Source organism: Aphelocoma coerulescens, chromosome 3 (genome assembly GCF_041296385.1).
Source record: "Aphelocoma coerulescens isolate FSJ_1873_10779 chromosome 3, UR_Acoe_1.0, whole genome shotgun sequence".
NCBI lineage: Eukaryota > Metazoa > Chordata > Aves > Passeriformes > Corvidae > Aphelocoma > Aphelocoma coerulescens.
This window is the reverse complement of record NC_091016.1, coordinates 20,606,002-20,632,769: the sequence shown is the minus strand read 5'-3', so window position 1 is coordinate 20,632,769 and position 26,768 is coordinate 20,606,002. Positions and strand designations below refer to the sequence as shown.

At 42.0% G+C, this 26,768-nt stretch overlaps 1 protein-coding gene across 22 annotated transcripts in view; it reads left to right on the top strand.

The window, feature by feature from the left end:
- Positions 1-26,768, top strand: part of FSHR (follicle stimulating hormone receptor) — a 307,860-nt gene that overhangs the window by 216,696 nt on the left and 64,396 nt on the right. For 4 of the 22 annotated variants that reach the window (XM_069009390.1, XM_069009384.1, XM_069009385.1 and 1 more), the window contains exon 1: positions 6,393-6,601. The exons of 16 other annotated variants lie outside the window; for them this stretch is intronic. In XM_069009390.1, coding sequence (XP_068865491.1) covers positions 6,450-6,601 — 152 coding nt within the window. In that variant the 5' untranslated portion in view covers positions 6,393-6,449. Of the gene's footprint in view, positions 1-6,392; positions 6,602-26,768 lie in introns of those variants that run through there. 2 more of the 22 variants (XM_069009389.1, XM_069009394.1) reach the window with 1 other exon arrangement.

The window sequence follows — 26,768 nt, the reverse complement described above, 5'->3', positions numbered from 1 at the left end:
GAAACACTGGACAGAAAGCATTGCCAGCCTATTTTGTTCATGCTGACGAACATTTCTCCTTTCTTTAGGGATTAAAGACTCATAGCTGAGTGGTATATTGTAACCATGCTCAAAAGCAAGCAGCAGTGTAGGTTTGAGGAAAAGCATGAACGCTCAGTCTCTCTTTTAGACATCCTAGGGAGATTTTTTTTCTCCCTGTGCCACAAGTAGAATCACAAAAGAATTCAGGTGAAGGAGGGACGTGGGGAGGTCCCACATGTTGCTCAATGTGAGGTCAAACTGGGTTGCCCAGGGACTTATTCAGTCTGGTCTTTTAAGCTTCTATGGAAGGAGAGAGCATGACCTCTCTAGCAGCCTGTGCTGCTGCTTGACTCTCCTCAGTGTGAAAAATCTCCTTGTAGCCACTCTGAATGCCACTTATTTCAACCCAAGTCTGTTGCTTTCTGCTCTCCCACCCTCCATCTCTGCAATGAGCCTGGGTCCACTTCTTGATCACCATCCTGTATGCTCTGGGGACTGCTCTTCTGTATCCACAGGTCATCCCTTCATAGGCACTGGGGGCTACTGTTAGGTGCCCACAGACCATTCCTTGCCTCAGCTGAACAAACCCTGGTCTCACAGCTTCAGCTCACAGAGCAAGCGCCCCTGCCCTGACCATCTTGGCTCTTCCCTGCACTCCCTTAGTTAAATGATGTCTGTTTTCTACTGGGCACTCCAGAATGGATGCAGTGCTGCCCCCATGGTCCTGAGGAAAGGGGAATAATCAATTCTCTCAATTTACCAGCAGATCTGCTCCCTGAACATGCAGTGCCCAGCCTGCATCGCTGCAGAGAGTTTGTCCTCCACAGGTTTGGGGCCTTGCATTTGTCCCTGTTGGATTCCATGGGTTTCCCCTGGTGCTGACGCCAGCAGTGCATGGTTATTGATGTCTGTGGGCAGGGCTCCTTGACACCACAGTCAGGCAAGGTTTCTCTTGCCTCACATCTCTGACCTTCAGGTACCTTTTGCTGGCTGGGAAAGGCATCAGAGGAGAATATATGATGCAAAGTGTGATTCTAGGCAGGCTTTGGTGTCTCTTGTGCATTATTTTGGTCTAGTCAAACCCACTCATGGACAGTGCAAAGAAAAAGTACTTCTATAACTGTTCTTCTACAGACATGTGATAGAAACCTAGCAGATGGGCTGCGTCTTTTATTATCGACTGGGGATGAACAGACCTGAACCCGAGGAGCAGCACTAGATGGAGTGACAAAGATTATTCTCTGACTTCACTCTTGTCTCTTGCATATGTCTCCTGTGGTCTGAAAATACATGAGGTGCTTATATCCTCAGATTGCCTCAGAAAAATCACACAGATAAAGGGCTGAGTGGGAGCTTGTCAGCCATCAAAACCATAAAAGTATTGGGGCAGAGCGAAATAGAGAAAGTCAAAACTCCCCGGTTCCCCCAGTTCATAGCACAAGAACAAGATCACTGCTGAGAAGTGTCAGCAGAAACATTAGAAGTTTCTGAGAGCCTTCCATGCTGGGTACTGTCCTTCCTGAGCTAAACGGATAGGTAGGGCTGTTTACACAAGATCCTAATTCGTCTTCAAGGAGGAGGGAAGCGAGAGCCACGGCGCAGCCGGTTATTGCTGCGTTGGACACAGCCCCACGTGATGTGCAGCTCTGGTTTCTGCAGGGGTGCAGGTTAATAAGGGAGCAACTCATCACAGCCAGGTTGTGAAGTCAAGAGTCAGAGAGCCACATGAAATCTTCATGAGCATAATTCCACGCAGTTTCTAATCCTTTCCCTTACACGTGTGTGTTCTATTCCCGAGTCAAGGCACTCCCTCTGGTGGCTGATTTACTGTCTCAGGTTCACTCCTTTTTTGGAGCTGAAGTTTCCTGCGAGCAGGTGGCTAAAGGAACTGAGAGAGCAATAATACTGCTTTTATTAGGCTACTTTATCGTTTTATGTTCTCGACTCCGAGGGCACAGGTAAAGTCTGTCCATTCAAATGTATTTAAAAGTAATCCCCATTCGTGGAAAAAGGTGAAGCTAAAAATATTCTGTTCAGAAAGGCTATTTCTGGAAAGAGCCTAAAACATTATATTTTTATCAGGTCAATGATCTGTTTGCCTCAATGATCTGCTGTTTTAAGACTCATGTTGGTCATTCACAAAAGATAAATCGGTGATGTGTTAAAGTCCCTTTTAGCAATTTCCTCTGATTTCCTCTTAGGATCTGCTCCCTCTCACATTGCCAGCTTTTATGGAGAGAAAACACCTTTTTCTTCTCATAGCATAGCAGTCAGGACAATAGAGGCTATTGCTGCTTCTAAAGCCACAGGGAGAAACTATGTGCTGGAAATCATCAAAAGAGAAAGAAATATCCACTCTGAAGGATAAACTCCTTTTGGAGGTGTTTTTTATGTCATCTGTTCATGCAGGTGATTGATTTGCCTTACACATTTTTAGAGAATGCATGTTGTTAAGCAAAGCCACTAATAAAGAGGCAGTCAGTAATTAAACACTGTTCTGAGGCTGGGAAACAACAGTAGAAACAGTATTTACTTAATTAGCTGTCATGCTGTGTTTCAGAGGAGGCAAACACAAGCAGATGCTGCTGTGAACTTGCTTGCCTGTAGGTTGATGCACGCCAGCACCTGGTGACCTTCCTGCCTTAAGGAAAAGAGCTGCTCCCACACCTTCAACAGCTGGATTTAGCTGTTGACCTGACCATATCCACACTGAGGTGAAAGGGCTCAGAGCTGTCTTAGGAGCAAGTTTATTGAGGGCAGGAGAGAGAGTTGAGGTGGCTCCTTTTATTTCCAACCGTAACCTCATTGGTCCAGGTGACAGCATGACCCCGGACAGGCACTGCTGCTTGGTCAGAGGATATAGTCTGCAGATCCCCTTGGTTCCTCTGGCTCAGTGCTTGCAAAATTCAACCAGAGCTAATTTTAGAGGCCAGTCCTATCAACCAGGATCCCTTACTACTGTATTAAAAAAGATCCCTTGATGGCTATATAGCTTTGAATTAACTGTTTGTCCTAGACACCATCTAATTTCATAATCTGTAGCATCATCATTGAATATCTTTCATAATTCACTTAATTGCATGTCTGTTGCTACAGTGCTTCAATTTGGGGAAATTTCTGTTTTCTTACTCAGGAAAACAGTTTACACTCTCAAGACCAATTTGCCAGCTGGAGCATAGTTCTTCTGCAAATGGATGCAAAGATAAGGCTCTCATAAATATCTGAAAGCACCATCATCTCTGCATTTGCACATTCAACAGCTTGAATCTCAATGACAGTGCATCCTTGCTCCTAGTACATGATGCTCTGAAGGTGGTCCCCTGCAACAGGTCCTGTGGGTTTTCAGGCATGGCTGTAGCTCCAGTCTGGCACTCAGGAAGAACTTAGGAGTGCAAACTACACAGAAAGATACCAGGAAGTGGGGTTTTTCCCCTCTTTACACGGATTTTCTTCCCAAGAGGAGACAACTGTGCTCCTGAGCTGGTAGTGAGAGGATCACCAGCCGATCAGTCCATGCAGGGGACTGTGCTGATTTAGCTATGTGCCATTTGACAGTCATGTGCAGAAATAGGACACAGTCTCCCAGTTCAAAACACTGATAGACACCAGAATTTATTCTTTAAGGCCTTGGATCGTATGTTTAAAACAACTGAGAGATCCTTCTGAATCTTCATGTATCCTCAGGGAGTTTTATTGTGGTCCTGATTTAGTGCTTGTTCCAGTATGAATGAGTTGTCAGTTCTGTTTAGCACGCTAGCCTGATTTTATTGAATGCAATGATACTTGCATATTTCCATCAAAGTCTTATCTCCACGGTATTACAAGAGAAGCCTGCAGTCTGGATAAGGGGTTTATATTATTTAATAATTGTCATCTCATTCTTAACTGATGTAAGTGAAAGTGGAGCAATGTGTACTGCACTGATAAAATGGCCTCACCAAACTAAAATGGAAGAGAGAAAACCTCCCTCAATTTTTTCTTCATTATGTTCATGATTTGCTACTGAGCCTGACCTGATGTTTTAAAACATCTCTGTTTTACTAGCTGTATTAAAATAAAACATACTTATTATATTTTGGAAGTCACTAATAACTGGAAAAATGCCTTGTAACCCCAGTGATACTTTTTGATCTCCTGACCTTTGCATAGTGAAGAATTATTGCTATCATCTGAAATAACCTTCGTGGTTTGATTTATGAAACCCAAAGTTAATCAAATTGCAATGTCTTCATATCAGTGAAAATTGTTTGGACATTCAGAGAATGTTACCATTTTTTAAACTATGTCACAAATATTACTATCCATTTCATCAGTATAACATGACCATCTATATTGATGTATTTCAGGATAAAGCTTAAATCCCTCTGTATCCACATATTCTTGTGCTCTTTACATTCCTCAAACTTCACATTTCGTATTTTGGAGGTTTTTTCAGCCTGCTTTTAGTCTACTACTGCAGGAGCTAGAGTCTTTGTATTGAAATGACAAAACCCCAAAAGCCTCAAATGATTTGTCATCCTGGCCTTTGTTTAAATCCTGAAGTCTGCCATTATTCCAAATTTCAGTGGGCTATGGAAAAAATTTAAATAAATAGGAATTTGTTTGATCATAGGGTGCAATTCTGCAGTTTTCATCCCATTGAGGATGAAGGTAACTGAAGGTTTTTACTCATTTCAGAAGATCTTGTAGGTCTAAGATCTTTCACAGGAAAAGGAAGAGAGAAAGGTGAGGAAAAAGTCACTAAGGTTTTAGAAATTCTTTTTTTCTGGCAGCCACTGTCATTCTCATGAAACTTAGAAAAATGGACTCTGTTTTACACATACAACTAAAAGAATACTCTTACATTTCGTTATAAGCCTACCATTGTTAGAAAAAGATTGCCATGATTTTTTCTTACTTTTTTTTCTATGTGAATATAAATTCTCTTCTCATCTTGAGTAGGCTTAAATGACTGAGGGAAAAATAACAAATATTAGGTACAATTGGGATAACTCTTAAGTTAAGAATTATTTTAATGAGTTTAAAAATCTTAATTAGTTCTCCTAAGAAACATCTATATTATGAGGCTTGTTTTAAAGGTGAGAATGATGGAATCTTGGTCAACACAGTCCAGGGGAAAGATACTGTCTTTTGTCTCATTACATTTGTTAATGCTTTTTGATTATGGAAGAAAAAAAAAGCAATTAAAAAAAACCATGAAAAACAAGCTAACAGCAGCTTTTAACAGATTAAGAAATCCTTCCAAGCAATAGGAAGGATTAAATGTGAGTCAAGTTCAGCAGAATCACCCATGGCTCTTCCCTTACTTACTTAAAAAGCACATGATTTATAAGCTCAGTGTGTCTGAAACAGCCATTTACAGTTTAAAAGAAAAACAAACAAAAGAACCGCAAAGCAACAACAAAAAAACCCACAAACACCTCTATCCCAAAATGTTCATTTCAGGTGTCTTGTAGAGAAGCACTGGTTCCACACAATGGCCTGGTGCATCTTGACTCAATGACAGCAAAGAGTTCACAGGGACCATTCCTCAAGGATTAATATTTGTAGCAAGATATTTTAGCCCAGTCAAAACAAAACAAATAGGGACTCAAAGACAAGATTCAACATTGACAAGATTCAACATCCAAGCCTCCTGGTGATATTCTTGAAGCTGTTTTCCTCCTGTTGTGTCACAAATAGTCATTTGGCAATATTTCTGGGATTTCTGTTCCAGATGATGAAATTAATTTACCAGTCCATGGGGACAATTTGGTTTGTAGAGTTTTCTTCTGTTTGGGTTCCAATAAAGGTGCCGAAGGAAAAAGGAGAGGAATCAGCAACTGCATGAAAAATAATCACAGTTGTGAAGAAAAAGGCATGTAATTTATCTCTGGCTTTAGGTCTATAGTGCTTTTACCCTATGAAGTATACTGTATGCCATATAAAATAATAACACCTTACTTTTGCCTAGGAGCAATACAAAAGCAGGGGCTCTTGGATCCATGAATGGGAGCATAAATACTACCATAAATAGGGTGCTTCTCCTTCAGGGACAAAAGTGTCTGGGCTGTAGAAAGCAAAAATGCTTTGTTGTCTCTTGGTCACACCAAGCAAGACATGAAAAATTGCATAGCTGAGAAGGAAGAACCTTTTCCCAGCGCATTAAAAGAGCCCTGGTTAGTACAGCTGGGCCCCCTGATTTCAACACCACTTGAAATACAAAATACTTGTGTCATGAAAAATCAGCATTGCTCGTCTCTATCCCCACTCCAAGGCCATACGGAATCTGGGGTCATGAAGTGAAACTTGCTGAGAAGTCATCCCCTAGGAGCCACATGGTTTGTCCCAGCTTTCGGGGCGGATCTTCCATCCAGGGTGTTGGCCTGGGAGGTCTCTGCGTTCTTCTCTTTGAGCTAAAGGAGACGGGCACAGATGTGGAGGCAGAGATGTCTCCAGCCCTTGCCTGCTTGCTGCTGTTCCTGGCGGGCTGCCTGGGATGCCAGCACCGCGCCTGCCGCTGCCTGGGCAGGGTGTTCATCTGCCAGGAGAGCCAGGTGCTCCAGGTTCCCCGGGACATCCCTGCCAACACCACTGAACTGTAAGTAGGGAAAGGGAGCGGTTGGGAGCAGCAGCCTTGTGGCTGGCTCTCCAAACAAGCTGCTGCTTGGCAAGCCACAGGTCAGGTTTGCAGGGAGTCGCTTGGGAGACTTCATGCCAGCTGTTTGCAGAGCACAGCCCTTCCTCCAATGCTCACTTAATTACACTTGAAACTCCTCTCCGTTTCTCTGATCGTGGTCAATGTAAGATCTCTGTTAAGAAAGGAGTTTGCACGTTATAATGCAAAGTGCAGACTAAATTTGAAACAAGCATCCTTGGTGCTGTGACTAATTTGAAGCACAAAGTCTGGGCTTTCTTTACAGCTTTGCTTTAGCGTTGTCGGAAGGCGCAGAGCAACTTGTCTGCCCCAAACAACTTCATGATGAGCGTTTTTTTGTACTGCAGGAGCTTTCCAAAGGTTTGCACTTGTTTGCCAAGAAGGAACTTAATGTTTTCCCCTTGAAATCTCAAAGGCATTGCAGAAAGGACTCTGACAAACATTCAGGGAGGGATCCTCCTCCACCAGAGCAGCAGCGTGGCTGCGGTTGGAGACAGTGAGCAACATGAAGATATTGCACTGAGTTACAATAGGATGGGTTTTGTCTGTCTTAAAGCTTCTCATTATTTTTCATAAAAGTAATGTGAGCAATAGTGTGTGGCAGCTGTTTTGTGTGTCAGTAGCACAGGCAAGCAAACGAGCTTGTGCAATGGCAAGTATGTAACTGCAAGTTATTGTTTTCATTTTAATAGTTTTAAAGCAAATTAGATCACCCTTTGCCAACACCCCCGCAGACATCTGGCATTGTTACAAACTAAAGCAAAAGCAAGAGGAGTAGCCCTGGATAAAGCTTTTGATTAATAAGTGGAGTGGCAAGTTTGAAGGGAGGATACAATGAAGAATGATGTGTCACTAGTTAGAAAAATATAGCCCTATCCCAATTTTACACACCACAGTATATCCATGGTTATTATGCCAGTGTTTTCCTAGGGCAGAAGTTTTGTTTTGTTCAGAAGCAGGAGTCGTTACACTCACTGACTAAGCAGATTGCAGTGAAAACTTGAGAGAAATGTCTGAATTAACCACAAAAGGTCATTAAAAGTTTAAATCATTCTCATAACTAGAGGAGAAACTAATCCATCTGTGATTTAGGCCACCTAAATCCTGAGTGAGCTGTGCTCCAGGCATATATGGCTAATTTTGTTTAATTTTGCTTTGATTGTTTCTTTAGGTTACACAGTTAAGGTCTGCCTTCTAGGGATTAAGCAAAAGCATTTTTTAATTATTTCTGCAAAGAAGTAGAGTATCGCTGAAAAGCACCTGTTAGTAAAATGGGATTTGTCCTCTCCTTGTTAACTTCTCAAGAGTTTGTTGAGGATGCTAATTTGTGGGCTCTTAGCATGAGTGTTATTCTCTGAAACAGGCAGAATACAACAATAGTGTGACTGAAAACAACAAACAAATCCTTTCTTCTGCCAGTGCTGGGCAAATACTGGAGTTAGAATCTCTCAACTTGACTCTCTTCTCACTTTCTCTCAAAATAAACCAGCTTTTGGTTTCTCAGGGAGTAATCCAGGTCCCCTTCCATCAGTATAGGCGTGAGACTGATTTCAGCATGGCTTGAAATTTTGAAAACTACCTAGAGTAGCTTTGAATATACCAAACCTTAGGATTACTAAAGCTAGATACGTTACATGAAGAGCTATCAAGTGACAGATAAACTTTAGATTTTTCCTTCAGGATCAAAGGGGAACTCTGGAAAAGTCCTTTCCTCTGTGTCTCTCCAGTGAGTGCCCAGTGGGGTGATTCAGGTGGCTAAAATAGGTTTTCCTTCTCCAGATGACACTGCAGGTGCACCCCTGGTAACAGAAAAAGCTTGCTTTATGTTTCCTCAGAAAGTCTCAGTGAGTGAAAAGGGTTTTTAAATCAGCACACCAGCTGGAGCACAGAAGGCCATGGTGTCTAAGAACCCTGTACAGGCCACAAGCAGAGACTTCTTGCTAAGTACAGCTCCTGCAAGGTACTTTTTTCTCTTAAGAGCTCATTCTGGGAGTCTGGATGAAGTCTGGTTTTGTTTGATGGAGAGGAGTTTCTCAGTACACTTCGAGCTCTTCACTTTGCCTTATATGATCTTGATAGTTTTCCTAAATTATCCTAGAGTCCTTCCCTAGTGCCTTTAAAATGTTGAATAACATGCTGGTGAATGCTTTAGAGTGAGAACAGGAGCCTGATAAGCCTCAAGCACTTCCTTTGCTATGTGATTCTATTTCACTACAGCTGTGTCTGAAGTTGGGACACTGGCATGTGGCAGCCAGCTCTGACACTCGTAGGAAAACTCATGATAAAGGTAAAAATAGAGCCCTCACTAGCCATTATCTCTTTGCCATTGCTGACATTTTAAATTGTTATTTTTTAGTGTTTGAGGGTAGGTCCTGAGCACGTGCTGCCGTGAGGGATTTCCTTGTGATCGGTTTCCCAACAGGGAGAGCTTAGGCTCCACAGCAAACATGAGCTCTGCAGTGTGGTGCATGAGACAGGGGTTTGGTCCTGGCTGGATTAGCACCTGCTTCAGCAAAGGTGTTGCAAAGGGAAGGCTGGTAGCCTCTTACAGTGAGCGATTTCATTTTGTATTTACCATGTGGAAGGTAAGCAGGGATCAGAATCCATGGGCTTTCATCACTCTCTGCCACATTTTCACTTACAGGCCAAAATTTCATGAGAGGATGGTTACAGCTTGGTTAGTACATTGCTTTTTGCAGATTTGCAAGTAGTCTGCATCTGGCATGTTCTGAGTGTTCACAAGGGAGGCTGTGGTTATTAGCTGTTTTTCTTTATAATCTTTGCCTGGATAGAAGAATTTTTGGTATTTTCTAATAGGTACCAAAATGCCGAAGAGAGGGCTCTGACTTACAACTTTGGAGTCAATCCATTAGAAAGCAGAGGCCAAAAGTCCAGATGGGAAATGTAGGCTCACCTGTGTCAAAGTATAACTCTTAATTGCCTCAGGGGAAAAGGGGAGGGAGTGACTCAGTAGCAGCTGGAGGCAGTTTGCTCCTTGAAGATCTATTCCAATCTTAAAAATCCAGTGTCAAGTTTTGTAATCCATCATCAGTATTCAGCAGGATTTCATTTATTCATTAGAGGTCTTGCTTTGAGATAGGAATACAGACAAAAATGACATTCTCAGAAGGGATCCTTCTTAAGATTTAACAAACTACTTTAAGCAGAAACATTTGAATAGCACCAAGTAAAAGTATAACAGGAAATGGCCTCAAGTTGTGCCAGGGGCAGTTGAGATTCAATATTAGGAAAACTTTCTTCCCTGAAAGGGTCATTAGGCACTGGAATAGGCTGCCCAGGGAAGTGGTGGAATCATGATCCCTGTAAGTGTTGTGGATGTGGCACTTGGGGACGTGGTTTAGTGGCAAACAAGGTGGTGTGGGCTTAACGGCCGGACTCAATTATCTGAGAGCTCTTTTCCAGCCATAATGACTCCATGCTTCTAGGAGGCAGTTTAGCCACTGTCAGAGCAGTTTAGAGGTATGTTATATAGAGTGTTTTCTCCCAAGCATCTGCAAACTGTAAACAGCAGGGGTTTTCACTTGCTCACTGCATAGGTGTTTTTGTACAATCGCTCAAGGATATTTACTTTAGACTATCAAGTCAAGGCTGAGTAGATGTCTGAGCACTAAAACATCAGCTGCCTAGAAATAGCAAGTCCTGTGTTATGTACTGAGTGAGTCAGATGTGCTTCCCAGCGACAGAAGCTGAAAATGATGTGAATTGTAGCTGCAACTCTGTTATTGACAGCTGCAATTAGGATTTTTTTTTATTCTTTCACACTTAGAGCTGAAATTACACTGAAACCTGCAAACAGCTACACTTCTTGCTTGGGTGTTTATACTGATGGACTGACCTTAACCTAAGAAAGGCAAGGTGTGAGAGGATAAAGTAAACTAACAAAATGAAGACCCACGAAGCTTTGAACTCCCTGTGTTGTGGTGGTTAATCAATAAACCCACATTTTTTTCAGGATGAGATGAGAATATTTTCACAGCAGAGCATATTGAGAGCAAATTATATGCTGGCTAAAGCCTTTTTAATTATTTTAGTTTTTAATTCAAACCAGTTTTGCATCTGTTAGGGTTACATTCTTCTCTTCCTGAATTTATGATCAGCTCCTACTTTGAAAGAGAAAGCTACAGAGTTGCTGTAAGATTGCTGTCTGTATATCAGTGCAGTGGTCCTATGCTTAAGGCTGGATTCCTTATTTGACATTTTAATTGGGAGGATAAAAAGAAATAGGCAGATCATAAGAGAGAAAGAAAAAGAAACATAAGAAAATTACACAAAAGGATAATAAACTCAGCAGGACAGATCCTCAGCTGGTATAAATGACCAAATATATATCTCTACAGAAACATTCAGTTTCTAAAGCTTCAGGAGCTTTTGAACATCAGGGGGTATGCTGCACGCAATGGGAGCTGCTTTGCAGTGCAGTACTCTGCTGGCTTACTCCTGATGCTCTAAATAAATACATGCACATGGCTTTCACCTTACTTATATGGTCTGCAGTTTGATGTATGTGTGAGAGAGGTATGGCCAAGTCTGAAGATGTATAGTTGTCTGTACATTTATATATATATATAAAATATATATCTTGGAAATGAAAGTGCATTCACTTAAAATTTGATGACTTACTAAATCACTGAGTTTTTTGCAGGGAAACAGTGAAATCCAAGACTTGATTTTGTTTGCATGCAGCATGGGCAGGGTACCAAGGTGACTCCTTCCACTGGGGTCAGCTACAGAGATATTCTCTCAATGTATAAATTCAGTTTTTTCCAGCAGTCTCTGTCACACACACACACAAACCAGCCTGTGTCACATCCCCACACATCTGAAACCAGGCAAAATGGGCTTCTGGGCTGATGAGCTCCGTGTCCTGAAATAAAGCCTCTCTCTTAGACATTTTAGGTATGTTCTGGTTCACTTCCTACAAAGAATCCAAACGTGCCCACTGAATGAGATGATAATAAATATTTTTCTAAAGTGTTTGGAAGATTAAACCAGTCATTTGTAGGTGTTACATTTTCTTGTCTCAAATATGGTGTCTTCATCTCGTGTGTCTCCCCATTCAAGTCATGAATATAGTTAAAAACCCAGGAGAGTTTGACAGTAATGTTATTCATGAGATGCGATCTGGTAAATACCAGAGTTAGTGATGAGGCACAGCAGGAAAGAAAAGCCCTAGTAAGATCCGAAATTAGTAGTTTTAAACTAAAATGTGGTAAAGTGGAGAAGCTGGTAAGCCTAGAGGATGTTGCAAAGTAGGATGGAGGTCTATCTTTTACTTCTCCAACAAGAACATGAATCACTAAGCAGATTTGAGGACTCATGAATTCACTGGTGCCACGCAGCAGTTAATTTCCTTTGCTCTGAATGGTATGCTAGGCTAAACACTTCAACAGTATGGATGATTTCCTAGCTTCATTTACTCCCCTTACAACAGTTTCTCACAACTCATCAGTTTTCACTCTGCAGAAAGTAGAAGTAAAACACTGTATTTCAGACTTTGTTGCCTTCTTGCATCTGATATTAAAATGTATTAACTCCATCTCTCATCCCGTGCAGGGACACTTTGGCACAGGGAATCCTACTGAGTATCACTCAAAGATGACTACTGCTAGCTGGGAAAGCAGAGCATAGTCAGAGCTCCAGGGAAATGCTTTCACGAGTTTGAGTGACATTAAAGTGCTTATGTGGTTCTGTCTCAGCTTCAATGAGCTGCCTTCCCGTCCCTTATATAGGGAGCTCAGGGTGTTTATGAAGAGAGGGATGCAGAAAGGGGTATGTGTGTGTGTGCCACTCAGGCTCTGACCCAGCAGGGTACCAGTTGCTGTACTGTAAGAGCTACCAAGCCAAGAGAGTTCATCAGTTATCGCTGTATTTCTCCCTGCAATTGTGCTTTCAACTCCTCACTCAGTTTTATAAATGGCATCTTGGGAATTTAAGTTAATCATTTTCTGGATCAGACATTTAGCAGATTCATATCAGCGCTGCAGTCTTGAAGAATAAAGCTTATTATCTCCCTCAATATCCCAGGCCATGCCACTTAAGTGAAAAATAAAATTTAAAAAAGCTTCTCAAATACTTGATGATAATCCCGGCTACATTTCTGAGATGATTTCTGGAGAGGAGATCCCCAGTGGGAGGTATCTTTACAAGCTGCAAATCACATTCCTGTGGAAGAGTATCACACATAAAATGTGTCACCTGATAAGCCAGCAAGAGAAAGTCTACTGTGAGCCTCCAGGGTTTTCTTTGCAGATGCTGAGGAGGTCTCATCAGGCTGACATGTCACTGGAAATACTGCTTGTGCGAGAGTTTAATGAGGGTGACAGAAGAGAGTGGATGAGGAATGCCACAAAAACAGGGAAAGAGTAGCCCAGAGAAGAGATGCTAAGTAAGAATATCCATCCCAAAGGGAGAGCTGCTCCAGCTGCCAGCAGTTTGTGTGCAGGAGAGGGTCCTGCAGAGCCAAGCAGAGTTATCTGCCAAAGAAAAATAAACAAACCTGTGAGACACCCAACTGAGGAGCCAAAGAAACCCATGCACAGTTCAACATGTCTCACTCTCTCCTCTCTTTTTGGCATCTTAGTTAGTTCTGCTTAACTTTCCTGAGTCCTTGTGCGGGCAAGTTAAAAGATAATTGGGGTAGGCTCACAGTTAATTTAAATTGTCATAGCTTCATTAACTTGAGTGGAAAGAACTCAGTTCATTTTCACTGTCTGGCAATGGGGACCTCTCTCAGCCATGTGTTGTTCATTTTGGCAGCAGCTGATTGGGAATGAGTGTGTGTGTGTTCAGTAAACAAGACAGTTTGGGCACAAAAGACAGGTATTATTTTTCATAGCAGTCTTAGTTTTACACAGCGAGGGGCAAACACTCTGGTAGGAAAAGTCACTTTTCTTTGTTTAAGACCTTGACCTTTTCAAACAAAATCTGTAAATTATTTCACACACTTTGCCTGTATTTTGATTGGGCTGCTCTTATTAGCAGTGAAATTTAAGTCATTAAAATGAAGCTTATTTCAAATTATAGGTCAGACTCAAGCATGGATTTCATGTAAGAGTATAGAAAATTATTTCTTCTAATCATCTTGCATACACCATAATAAGGAGCCCAATTTCTGCCTTTTACTCAGAAGTAATTTCTTTGATCTTGAGGGTCTAGGGTCACAAAAGCTTGTGATTTGTTTACTTTTGCTCAGTGTTTTCCTCCAACTATGCTTAAGTCTTTCAGGAGCTCAGCCTGGAAGGTAGGGATGGTTCTTATCTCCCATTACCTTATCAAGCCACTTAGAATCACTTGCTCCTGGGTAGCTAGAGGAGAATTTACAGACTGTTATTCTGGGCAGAGGGAGATACGTGTCTGAGTGAAACGAAAACAGCCTCCAACCCAACTCAGCTGAATGAATCCTTGTTTTTCATAAGTATATTGAGCTTGCTGAGCCTCCCTCTTTGCCTGGACTAATTAAGTAGTGCTGTATCCTTAAATGTAACTTACTCAGAGCTTCCTATAGACAGGTCAGCCTCTATTTTAAGCATATACCCACTGGGTGAGCTGCAGGCTGAAGCTTTCAGCTCTGCTCACTCTCTTTTCTACTCAAGGATGCTATTACTAGTCAGCATTTTAACATATTTGCCTGGAAATTCTGTTTTGTGAATGTCTATGGAGCATGATTCTGAGAATGGTCCCATTGACATAAAGTTTCCCCACATCCAGATGCATGAGGATTCACTTTCTGATATGAATCTTTGTCCAAATACATCCAGTTAATTGGAAAAAATTGGTAAATATTTGGTAGTCAGGAATCTGTGAATCTTCAGTGGTTTTCCAAAAACACTATGTGCATAAACATGCAGTGGGGAAAATTTCCAAGTTTTCAGTGTTTGATTCATCTTTTGTTTGAGAGTGGAGCAAGGAGGGAATATTCTTTCAAATGAAGATCAGAAGTTTGGGGTTTTTTATTTGAAACAGTAGCGTGCAATGAAGAACCGGATGGAATGTGTGAAGACTGGAAAAGAAAGTGGTTCTTGTTTTCTCGGGAGAGTTTCTGGTGTCCTCTATTTATGTTCTAAACATAAAACTTTGGGGTAGAATGGGATACTAATAAAGACACTTTCCCTCCCCCTTGCCCCAAAACCAGATCCTACCCCAAGAAGTGTGTGTACACACCTATGCATGTGCCCGAGGTGTCTGTGTTTAACTTCTTCCTCTGCCGGTTTGGTCCTGGGCAGAGAGGATGAGATTGGAAAACAGTGGCATGGATATACAGCTGTAACTCCTAAAATGGCTCAGGCTGAGGTGTGAGAGAGTAATAATGGAAGGAGGCACTGTCTGCCTGCCCCTTTTTCCCTGAACCAGGAGCATGGGATGGGAAGAAGTGATATGTAGTTATGTGAGGTTGGTTTTCTTTGCTGAAAAGGATCGTCACATAGGCAGGCTAAGAATTAAAATGGTTTTCTTTACACACCTTTGAAAGCCTTTTAATAGTTTCATATTCTGTGCTTAGAAATAATCCCTGGTGTAACACTCCTGCCTACCCTTGGCTTTGAAAGGTTTGGATTTCAGTGCTTACCTTCAGGTTAAGCTTTGATTTTTTTTTTCACTTGTCACATGGTATAAGCACATTAGGCTATTGCCTTTAGTAGCCCAATAGGCATTTTTGAGGGCCAGACCCTTTGTAAAAGGGTATCTTATTCAGTGGGAAACATCATGCCTGTGAGAGCCACAGACATTCACCGAGGTAAGAAAGCACATCTGTCTCCAGTGGTGGAAGTGCCACCTGTGCTGCTTTCTCTGACATCTCCAGCCTCTCCACAGCTTTAAAAAAAGGAACACAGATCAGCCAAACCCATTTTTTCCTTCTTGATAACTGGTGGAAAGCAATCAATTCCGAAGAGTCTTTCCTTGGAGTCCAGTCTCCCAACAAGAATTTTTATAGACACACATAAATTTCTGAACAAGCAATGTGTAAGTAGAGGGGCTGTAAACCCATGGAAAGACAGCAGGTTGATGCTTAAAACCTTCTCTTGTCCCCAAAGTTTTCTTTGGCCAACAGAGCCGCTATGGAAATTTTTGCTTTTCATTTTTGGCAAGAGAAGAGTTATAAAAGAAGTACAGGCTGTATTAGAAAATGACAGCAAACCAAGAAGTGCCTTGGCAGTACAGCTCTCTCTAGGTGGAATTACTGGTTTGGGGAAATACTCGCTGCATCCGAATCCCACGAGCTGTAATTTCCTATCTGCAGTATATTGTTGCCATGGCAGACGAAGCCCAGACCTCATTCTCCAGTCCTTTGAAATCAGCATTAGTGGGCCCTGTGAGGGAATACCCTACAAGAAAATCCAGGGTCTGATTCTGCAGGCATTCGTACACATCCTAATTGCTTGCCCAAGCAGCTCTGCTGCTTCCCGGTGGGACGAATCGCAGGTGCAAAAGTACCTGTCTACATGTATTTGCAGATTCAGGACTTTGTGCTATTGCAGTAGACTAGAAACCACTGTGGGGAAAAATAAAATGGGCATTGAAAGCGCAAATCAAATAGGTAAAAAAAGTCTGCATTTATTTTAAATTATTAGGGGAGATTTTAATTGTTTTAATGGGTCACATGGAATTGACAAGATGTCTTAGGGCTCACAAGGTTTTCTATAAATATTAACAGATTTCACAACATTGATGTTAAGTATGTAAATGTAATTTTATCCATTACAGTAACAGCAAAGCTATGAGTTGCAAAAGGCAAGCAATTTCCCAAGAGTACAGGGTTTAACCCAGTGGCTTAGTCCCACCTTATTCACCAGACTGTTCTCCTTTGGCAATGTGTTTCCTTTTTCCAAATAGCAAACAAACAAAAAAAATTACCACTTGCATATTTCTATTTTTTTCTAATAACTCTTTCTTGGCAGAGAAAGTCATAACTCCACTATTTTTTAATGTCAAGCGAGGCATAAAGTTTCAGGGTTTTTTCCCTCAAATGCATTTTTATTGACTTGGTACATCTGCATCATCACCTTTTCCACTTTCTTCATCTCTGTACTTTTCTTGTATCAGTTTCTGTCACTGTATTAGAAGAGCAGCATTTCACAGTAGTGTTTCAGTCAGTAATTCAAAGACAGCTGAGGTGGAGATTTTTGTGAGTGTTTCAATTATGGCTAACTGTTGTCTCTGTTATTGTCAGTAGGGCTGCCTAAGGAGCACTAATTGGAAGGTTTTCACCCGTTTATGAATTTAATTGCTTTCTGTATATTTCTCCTTAGCCAAAGACCTTCACAAATGCATGAACATTGGATCTACAGGAATTTTTTAATATATATTTACAATATTTGTTTGACCTCCATTTCTCTGCACGTTATTGCTGTGTTATGGCACTGTGGCTGAGCACACTGCCTGGCCCCACACCCCAGAAATCACATTGGGTTTTGAACACTTTACCGTAGAAGTTGGAGCATGTCCATCCGGAGCTTTACAGAGCACTGTACGGGCTGGATATAGAGACATGAGTGTCCATGAAGTTCCCACTGAGGAGTGCTTGCCCTTGGATGTACTGATGCCCTGGTCTGGTGGGGACAGCTTTGTAGCCTCAGGGCTGTGGACCAGCACCAGCTCAGGCTTCACCGTTTTGTTTGTCTGTCAGAGGTGTGGACACTGTCTGGAAGAGACGCTCTGGCGGCACTGGAAATCAGGGAGACTGGGTCTTTGTTCAAGGCTTTGAAAGACTGCGGTTTTTTCACCCTCTGTGTCAGGCTGCCAGGAGCCGGCCTTGGTTCTAGGTGTGGATTCATCTCTCTAGTGTCCTCCAGGCTGAGTGCACACAGGGGTGGTTATCAGCTAAAATAGGCAATGAGGCAAGGGGTGCCGCAGAAGTTCCTGCTTGCGTCTCCTTGAAGATTTCCTGCATTCCAGAGAAAGCTTGTTAACCTCTGCTTTGGTGGGGTGGCAGACTGCTATTTTTATTAGCCTGACTTGCTAGCTAGAGTGCATCTTTACAATGTCCACTGTATAAAAGAGTTTATAGATTCCTGTAAAATACCACATGCTGCTATCCTACTTTTATGAATAGCTTTGGGCTTCAGCCTATGTTGCATAGCAACACTCAGGGTTTTGTTAATCTGAACTCAAGTGATTCAGATTGGCTCTCAATCCTAGAAGCCCAAAAGTCCCAGAACCCTTGAGGTGAAAGATTATTGAAATAAGATGCCAACTGCTTTTCTAAAAATAGCCCAAAGATGGAAAAAGATGCACCCAGACTATGTGGAGGTCTAAATTTCACCTTCAACATCAAGTATAGCATCAGTGTAGGAGTTTCCATGGCTTTGAGTTCCTCCTACTGGAAGGTCTTTTTCCAACATCAGTATCGTATTTCAGCAGCTGCCTAATAGAAGCTACTGCCCATGCTTCCTGTGTCAGCTAGCCTAAGAGCATACTTCCAAGCTATGCTTAGCTTGTGTGGTCATCTGAATGGTCTTCACCCTTGTTGATCTTATTGAAGTGGTGGTGGAAAATACTTCCCAGAAAGAAAACGGTGTCAAACCAATCACTAATCATTCCCTGCTATCTCAGTGCTGAAATAGCAATACTCACTGAGAGGCTACTTCTGGCAGATAAAGGATAATCAGCTAAAACATCTGTGTGCCTTGGAAGATTACCCTTGAGTGAAGGAGATAGGAAAATCAAAAAGCATACACAAAAGCAGAAAATATTTTGGCTGTGGTTTTCTATCTTTTCAATGCTTCAATAGGATGAAAAAGAGGCTGAAATACTTAATTTGTTTTTTGCCTCTTTGACAATAAGACCAGTTTTCCTCAGGGTAACCAGCCCCCTGAGCAGGTAGACAGGAATGGAAAGAAAATAGACCCTCTGTAATCCAGGAGAAAGTAATTCGTGACATGCTGAGCCACCTAGAAACTCACAAGTCTATGGCACCAGATGTGATTCACCCAAAGGCACTGAGGGAGCTGCTGGAAGGGCTCACCAAGCCTCTCCCCATCATTTCCCATCAGTCCTGGTTAACCAGGGAAGTTCCAGACAGCTGGAGGTTGGATGATGTGACACCCATCCACAAGAAGGTCTGGAAGGAGGATCCAGGGAACTACAGGCCTGTCAGCCTGACCTCAGTGCCAGGGAAGGTCATGGAACAGATTATCCTGAGTGTGATCACAAGTGCTCACAGTGTGAGCACATACTGGGTAACTAAGGGATCAGGCCTAGTCAGCAGAGATTTAGGAAAGGCAGGTCCTGCCTGACCAGCCTGATCCTTTATGACCAGGTGACCCACCTAATGGATGAGGGAAAGCCTGTGCATTTAGTCTGCCTGGACTTCAGTACAGTCTTTAATGCTGTCTCCCACAGCATTCTTCTGGAAAAGCCATCAGACCACGCCTTGGACGGGTGCACTCTTGGCTGGGTTAAGAATTGGCTGAATGGCTGGACCCAGAGAGTGGTGGTGAATGGTGCCACATCCAGGAGGTGTCCAGTCACTAGTGGTGTCCCCCAGGGCTCAGTATTGGGGCCAGTCCTATTCAATATCTTTATTGATGACCGGGATGAGGGGATCAAGGGCACCCTCGATCACAGAGGGCACCAAGCTGGGTGGGAGTGTTGATCTGCTGGAGGGCAGAGGGATCTGGACAGGCAGGATAGATGGGCCAAGACCAACAGTATGAGGTTCAACAAGACCAAATGCTGAGTCCTGCTCTTAGACCACAACAACCTCCTGCAGTGCCACAAGCTGGGCAGAGTGGCTGGAAAACTGCCCAGCAGAAAGGACCTGGGGCTGCTGGTTGGCAGCGCTGAACATGAGCCAGCTGTGCCCAGGTGGCCAAGAAAACCAGTGGCATCCTGGCCTGGATCAGCGAGAGTGTGGCCAGCAGGACCAGGGCAGTGATTGTCCCCCTGGACTCAACACTGGTGAGGCCACACCTTGAATGCTGTGTCCAGTTCCGGGCCCCTCACTACAAGAAAGACACGGAGGGGCTGGAGAGACTCCAGAGAAGGGCAGTGGAGCTGGGGAAGGGTCAGGAGAGGGAGTCCAAAAGCAGAAGAGAATATTCTTTTAAACACTGCAGTCTTAGAAACAAAGCCCTAGGAAATAAACATCCTTTACAACTGTCAAACTCAGAGCAAATGTTCATTTTCTCATTGCCAAAAGCATTCCTTAATCTGAGAAAGTGAGAGAGAATGGCTGCTATGATACCTACTCTTTGAACAATCTATTTGCAAGAATAGATATGAATGTCACATTAAAAAAAAAAAAAGTGGTCGGCTATTGAGGTGAAATAATCAAAAGGGCTGAAATAACAAGCACTGAATCTAGCCCAACAGGTTAAGGGGTATAAATTAGTGGCACATTTTCTCGACAAAGTACTCAGCTACAAAATTCATGCATTCCCTCATTTTTTTGCAAGGCCAACTTGTCTTTGAAGCTTAAAATACTTTTTGCCGTGTAAAACAGAGCAAAAAGATAGGAGATTCCACAAGGCAGCTGCAATTAGAATAAAGTAATGATGCAGACCTTTGAAATAAATCTGAGGGAAGACATAATGATTCTGGAAGGGCAAGTGCGAAACTTTGCAGGGATGTTTCAGGTTCAGTGGCTGATGCTGACTGTCATATTTGCTTGCCCTTAAGCTAAACTAAACACGGTTAACCAAGCCTCTGCAGCAAATTCTATCAGCTAGATAAGATGTGCAGCACTTAATGTACGGTACGTTAGCTGATTGTGGATGTCGCCAGAGAAGAATGTGAGGCCAACTCATTTTTTTGTTACAAACTCTGATTGGGACAATTCCATCTCAGCATGAAGAGATTATCAGTGCAGCACTGATTGGTTAACCTGTGTTCCCGTTATTCAGGTTTCTGCGTGCAATAAAAGATCTGTGCGATACATATTGAAAAATCAGTGGAAGAATTCCTACTGATTTCCATTAGATGGTGTGGTAATATTGGGCCCAGTCTTTTACTGCATTGCTTTAGCACTTGGTCATCAGCACTGAAGTGTCAGCTAGCAGAAGCCAAGGAGTCATGGCAACCATTTTCTCACGTGACTCATGAATGAATTTTTACAATAGAATTAGAGCATTTTATGTTTACAATACAATGAGAGAAAAAGCCAAGTTCTTATACAATTTATACCCCTTTAATTGCCTTCTGTCACAGCAAGTCATCATTGTTTTTAATTTAGCAGACATCCTCAGACTGGCAAGATGTGCTGTTTCATCCCTGCTGGAAATGTTGGTATGGTTCTTTTTGAAATTTCAATATGAAACATCTAAGAGGTGGAAGGAGAGCAGGGGTTTCAAGCACCCTGACATCCAGTACTGTATCTTATGTTTCCCTAACTCTCTCTGCAAGGTGAGCAGTCAAGACAAGCCAATGATCTGCAGCCCACCTAATTTGTTTTCCCATCATTTTCTTAAGTTGTCTTACGTGCAATAATCATTACAATGTAAGTGACACTGCTGGGAAAATCAATTCTTCCTCACTGAATAGAAAATAAATTACACTACACTTGAATCATAATTGGTATTTTGTTTGTTTTCTTGAAGTTAACCACTGAATACTTTGCCCAGGAAAGTTCTGTATTCTGGCAAAGGCACTGCTTGATATAAACATTAAGGAAACTACTTCTGATCGAAATGTAGTAAAAAATGCTTATGGATCTACACTGAATTTTCTGTCAGATGTTCAATATTATGTCCTTGAAGACTAGAAAGTCTCTGAATATTTATTAGCAAGATGGAAGTCTATTCCAGATAGGCTTTGAACCATGCTCACCACTGGAGCATGTGAATGACTTTCAGTAGTACATCTGTCATACATTCTATTATTCCAAGATTACTATTCCTCTTCTGCTGTTTATCTATAATTCAAACACAACAATGAAAAAGACTCTTATGTGCTCTACGTGAGCACAAAGCCCACATAACTGATGCCAGCTTTTCAACCTGAGGATGAATGGGAGTTAGCAGAGGTTATCAGCACCTTGTGTTGTTCTCACACCTCTAGGGTGTTGTCCCATAGTGTGCCAAAAACCTCTTCAGTTTTACTGTATTTGATAAATACAGTTTGGTATTTGTATGGTAGTTTGTACTTGGCTTAAATTTAACAAAAAGTTTTATTGGAGGTAGGAAAAAAAGTAGCTGAGGGGGTGTTTAATTTTCTATGTAGCACTTATTCTTCAGAGCTGGTGCTCGAGGTGTTTAGGATATAACCCCTGTGATGAAATGGGAGCTCCTCAGTGACCAGGCCCCCTGTTAGTAAGATACTGCAGCTTCCCTGAAGGAAAGTCCCTTGGGGAAAAAAGAATCCAACAAAACAAACACAAAGCCTAAAGGGGTAAACAAGGTGCCTGTGTGCACCTATCCCATCCCACTGCCCAAAGCCTGATTGAAGTTAATGACACCTCCCTTGTTCCCCTCCAGTGGATAGTCCTTGGTTAGAGAGAACTAGAGATAGTCCTGGGGTTAGACAGAACTTCTGAGTGTTCTCCAACACCCTTTCCTAACCTCCTGTGTGGAAAGACACTTTTCCAGCGATCTGACCAAGAATCTCTCCACCTGAGCATTAAATCCCATATATAATGCAGGATGCTTGGTGCTTGTTTATCTATTTAGTTCTGTCTTTCCTGTAAATTCCTGCATTTACCTTCAGGGGAAAAAAAAGGATTATTTTGGGGTTCTATTTATTATTTTGGAGTGGTTTTTTTTTCCTTCTGGGGAAAAGAAAAGGGAGTCTGTGTTTGTGTTTGGATAACCAGGAGTATTTTTGGTATCCAGCTCTGTGTGCAGCTGTTCTGGGAGAGATACTGAAAAGCTGCAAGTGGATTCTTTTGCCATCTTATCACATTCAGACAAGAGAAGACACCCCTTGGCTTATAACGTTAAGCTACAGCCTTGATCGAATTGATCTGTGCTTTTGTTCCTCTTCATAATTTGAGCTATTGATTCTATTTATTAAAACTAATTTAAAAAACACAAGCCCTGAGTGCTCTGCTGTTCCAGATCAGGCTGCTCCGGGCAGTCTGATCTGAAGCTAATCCATTCACTGCTGATTTATTTTCACTCTGTTTTCAAGCAGAGTTCTGTTCTGTGTTTCTTTTTTTTTTGTCCTCTGCTTCTCTCTGAGAAAAAAGGCATTTTGTTTCACACCTCCAGTGCAAGCAGGGGGGTTTAGATTCCTTTTTCTGATATATAAAGTGAACTCAGGAAAGTTTACCTGACTCTTTTTTCATGCAGGTTTTGTTCAGAAGGTAGCCCACTGTGTATTGTTCTCTATTGTCTTAAATCAAAGCACTACCCTTATGCTAGAAAAAAAAGTATTTGCTTAAATGCACTCATCTTGCCATCTTGGAGTTCATGGGATTCACCATGTTCCTAAACTAAGGGCCAGCAGAGGACATCTTTTCCCTGTACTTCCTGGGAAGCACAGGTTTGTCTAAGGTCTGGCTGATAGTTCCTAAAAATAAATACCTTTATTCAGACTTAGATAAATCAAATGAAGCCCTTATTATAACAAATAGATTAAAAGAAGAGCCTTAAGGAGATAGACACTTTTCAGCACCAAGCTGGCTTTGAGTTTCTGGGCAAAGATCAGGATTTAGTGATTTTGTGGTATTTTATTTATTGTCGATGCATTTTGTTAGTGATGCTATTGGACCTTCTTTTCCCCAGTTTACCACAATTATTTAAATATTTAACCTCCAAGTTCTTCAGCTGGTTCAAAGCTCTCTGAGTGTCCTGCTTGTACAGGGACTGCATATTTTTCCTACTGCATCTTTCAGTGTTTGCTGCTGTAATGTATTCTTTCCACAGTAAAAAAAAACCTCATAGTCAGTTCCTAATTTATCCTGAGGTCTACTTGGTCATCCTCACAGTCTAAAGCCTGCAATTTCTTTTGCAGTATGCCAGAAATATCAGCTGGAATCAATCAGGCAAAACATAAGCCTTGATATTGTCATGAAGCAAACAGGAACAAGGTAATGTAGAGTAATATCCTCTGAAGCCTTGGTCTGGTTTTGAAAACATTGTGCTTCACTTCAGAATCAATATGGGCACAGAAAGATGAAGTCAGTGTTGCTGAATATTTCTTTGTAGGTTAGAAATGCCCTATGAAGTGCATTAGGAAGGCATCTTTATTTTGAGAGCCACAGGTAGATTATTGATGGGATACTTGCTACAACCAACATTTAAGCAAAACCACAGTTGTTCAGGTACAGCAAGAAAGAAACTCCCCACAGCTTGTTTACAATGTGATCTTGCCCCAAACCTTCACAGAGATGTTGTATAGCCCAGAAAGCATCTTCTGCAAGGGGTCAGCAACTCAAATTTGACCCATCAGCTCCAGCTAAGGCCATGCTATTCCCAGTTTCCACTTCCTTGCCCCTAGGTCTCCGGGCAGGGTTACAGCCCAGCAAAGGCAGATCATGGTAAGTTTTTCCTTCTGTAGGAAGGGCCCCCTCCTTTGCCTGCTCTGTCCCTGCAATATCTGCTATGGCTGTGACTCAATACCCTGTGCACAACAGGGATTCTTAGGAGCTGCTAAGGGTAGCTTAAGAATTGGGTACGTTTTTAAGATACATTATCACAATACTTCTCCTCCAAATAAGTCCAGCCCAGGGGGTTGCCTGGAATTTGTGTTGGAACATCAGTCCTTGCCCACCCTCTCCAGGACTTCTGTGGACCTCTAGCATCCCTTTAAGCTTTCCATGCCAAACAGTCCCAGTCAAATTGGTCATTCCTCTTACAAAAGCCATATCATGTCTTTGGTCAGCATTAGTGCCCTCCTCTTTACTTTTCCCAATACTCAAATACCCTTTTTGAGATGGAAGGGGTCAGAACTGCACCCTTTGTTTTTATTGTAGAGAAGGGAGAGGAAGGTTTTAGAAAACAAGTGCAGCAAACAAGTGACACAAAACCCTTAAGCCTTTAGAGTATTAGGAGGCTCAATTTGACTTCTAGTCCACCTCCCAAAAAGGGCCTGGGAGAAGAGTAAGGGACAACCTGAGACTTTGCAGTGGCAGTTCAACCTGCCTGATTTTAGAAAGACTATCAAAATGACCTAGGAAAAAAGTTTGTGGTGAGCTGAAACATTCTTTTAATATTTTCATTATTAAAGAATGCTGAAGTGTTCTTGTCACATTTATTTTTGGTAGTGTCTTGTGGAGCCAATTCCATGCAATGAAACAGGAGTCTGAATGACGTGCTGAAAACACTAAATCATATCAGTGCCACATCCACATGCCTTTTTTTACCCAGTCTTATGCAAGGAGATGCATATCACAGTCATTTAGAGACAGTCAACTCAGGAAAGATGATGGAAGGGTGTGTAGGAAGGGGGCAGAAGTCTCATCCACTGAGGTTGGATGTTGCAAAGACTATATTTTCCCAGGCATAACTGCTAAGCTCTTTCTTAGAGGTCTTCCAGCTGTGCCATGAGCAGGTCAAGTTTCTCCCATCTGTATTTCACTCTTCTATCACCCTTTTTAGGAGGACCATGTATGTTTATTATTTTTAAGTGCTCCACAGAGGGTTCATGTTTGAGAAGCACTCTAAAGGTGAGAGCACGAAGCACGTCTTTATTCTGAACACAACCTAGCATTTCAGTTGCCAGTGTGGTCAAGGTGGCTTCTTTCTGAAACAATAATACTCACTTTCAAATGCAATAAAGATCCATGCTTGACACCAGTGCAGGCTTTGTCCTGTGTATTACTGAGAAGAGATCTTTCAGTCTTAAAGGAAATAGTACAGTTAGTATTTTTAAGGATAATGCTACGCTAGTCAGGAGCATCATTTTAATATGTGAAAATAAATCCATGGCTAATGGAAGGTAGATAGATACATTCAGCTTTTTGTAGTGGCAAGGTAATTCTTCCTAAAACAATGGGAAAATGTATTTATTTGGTTTTGTATAAGGAGAAGTAGGGAGAATTCCTTGCTTTTTCATTCCCTATCAGATTGGTGATGTCTATGGGGAAGAGACCTCAATAACAGAGAAGGACTGTGAGGGAGAAGAGATACTCTCAGGAGAGTGCAGGACAATATTGGAAGAGTCCAGGCACCTGCAATTGATATCCCTGTGATTGTTGCCCTCAGCAATGTCCAAGAGATGAGCTGAGAGGAGTTCTTGACGTGGGAGCTCTGTGACTAGGAAGAGGACCAGTGATATGGGAGTGTGTGGTGAGCAGTGGAAGTGAACAGGAATGTTTACAGGACTTGAATAAAATGTGCAAAGTGCGTTGAAGTGCGAGGACTCTGAGCTCTTTTACATTTACAGGAACCTGTTGCTCACGTTAATCTCATGGGTACTCCCATTCTCAATGTGCTTTGTGGTTCACCCCCTTGCACATGCAGCAGCAATTCCAGAAGCCAGCTTCTGTTCCCCTGAAAGAGTCAGCAGAGGAAGGCATGACCAGAGGAGATTTCCTTTTTTGCATGGTGCTGGAGTGACTGAAGTTGGGGATTTTTCCCCTTTGTCACTCTTAGTGTTAATTCAAAACGTGAGTATTTAAAATTTAAATATGTGCTTCAGTATGTAAAAAGAAGTGAATTCTCTGCTTGCCACCATGGGCGAGAAGCAGGAATGTGTGGCACATTTCTGTATTTCAGGACAGCTGTGTTAGCACAAGTCTAGCTGGTGCCCTGGGACGAGCAGCATAGGTGCTGTTTTCCCCTGGGACCCCTCCTTCCAGAGAGGCTGTTTTCCAAGAATTCCAGCTGAATTAGTTGTGTTTGACACTCTCGCTGCTCTTTGGAAAATACAGCACGTATTAGATAGCAGAGAGAATATTTACTTTTGCTAAGCTTATATTCAGATACAGAGGAAAGAGGAGTACAATCAAGTCTCCAAGTGCTGTTTCTTAAACAGTTTCTGACTGCTCTGGCATTGGGAGTATCTGATATCTCATTACAACTTCAAACAAGCCTTTGCATGTATCCAAATTAATCCAAATATTTGTTGGGGACTCTGTTACTTATTAGACTGTGTGCAAATTAGGGAATGTAACAGTGAGTGTCTTTCTTTTTATTTTGTTAATATTCTGGGATATTTCAGCTGTGTCTCATTAAGCAGGATAGGTATAGTGCCTATGATGATATGGATGAGAAAA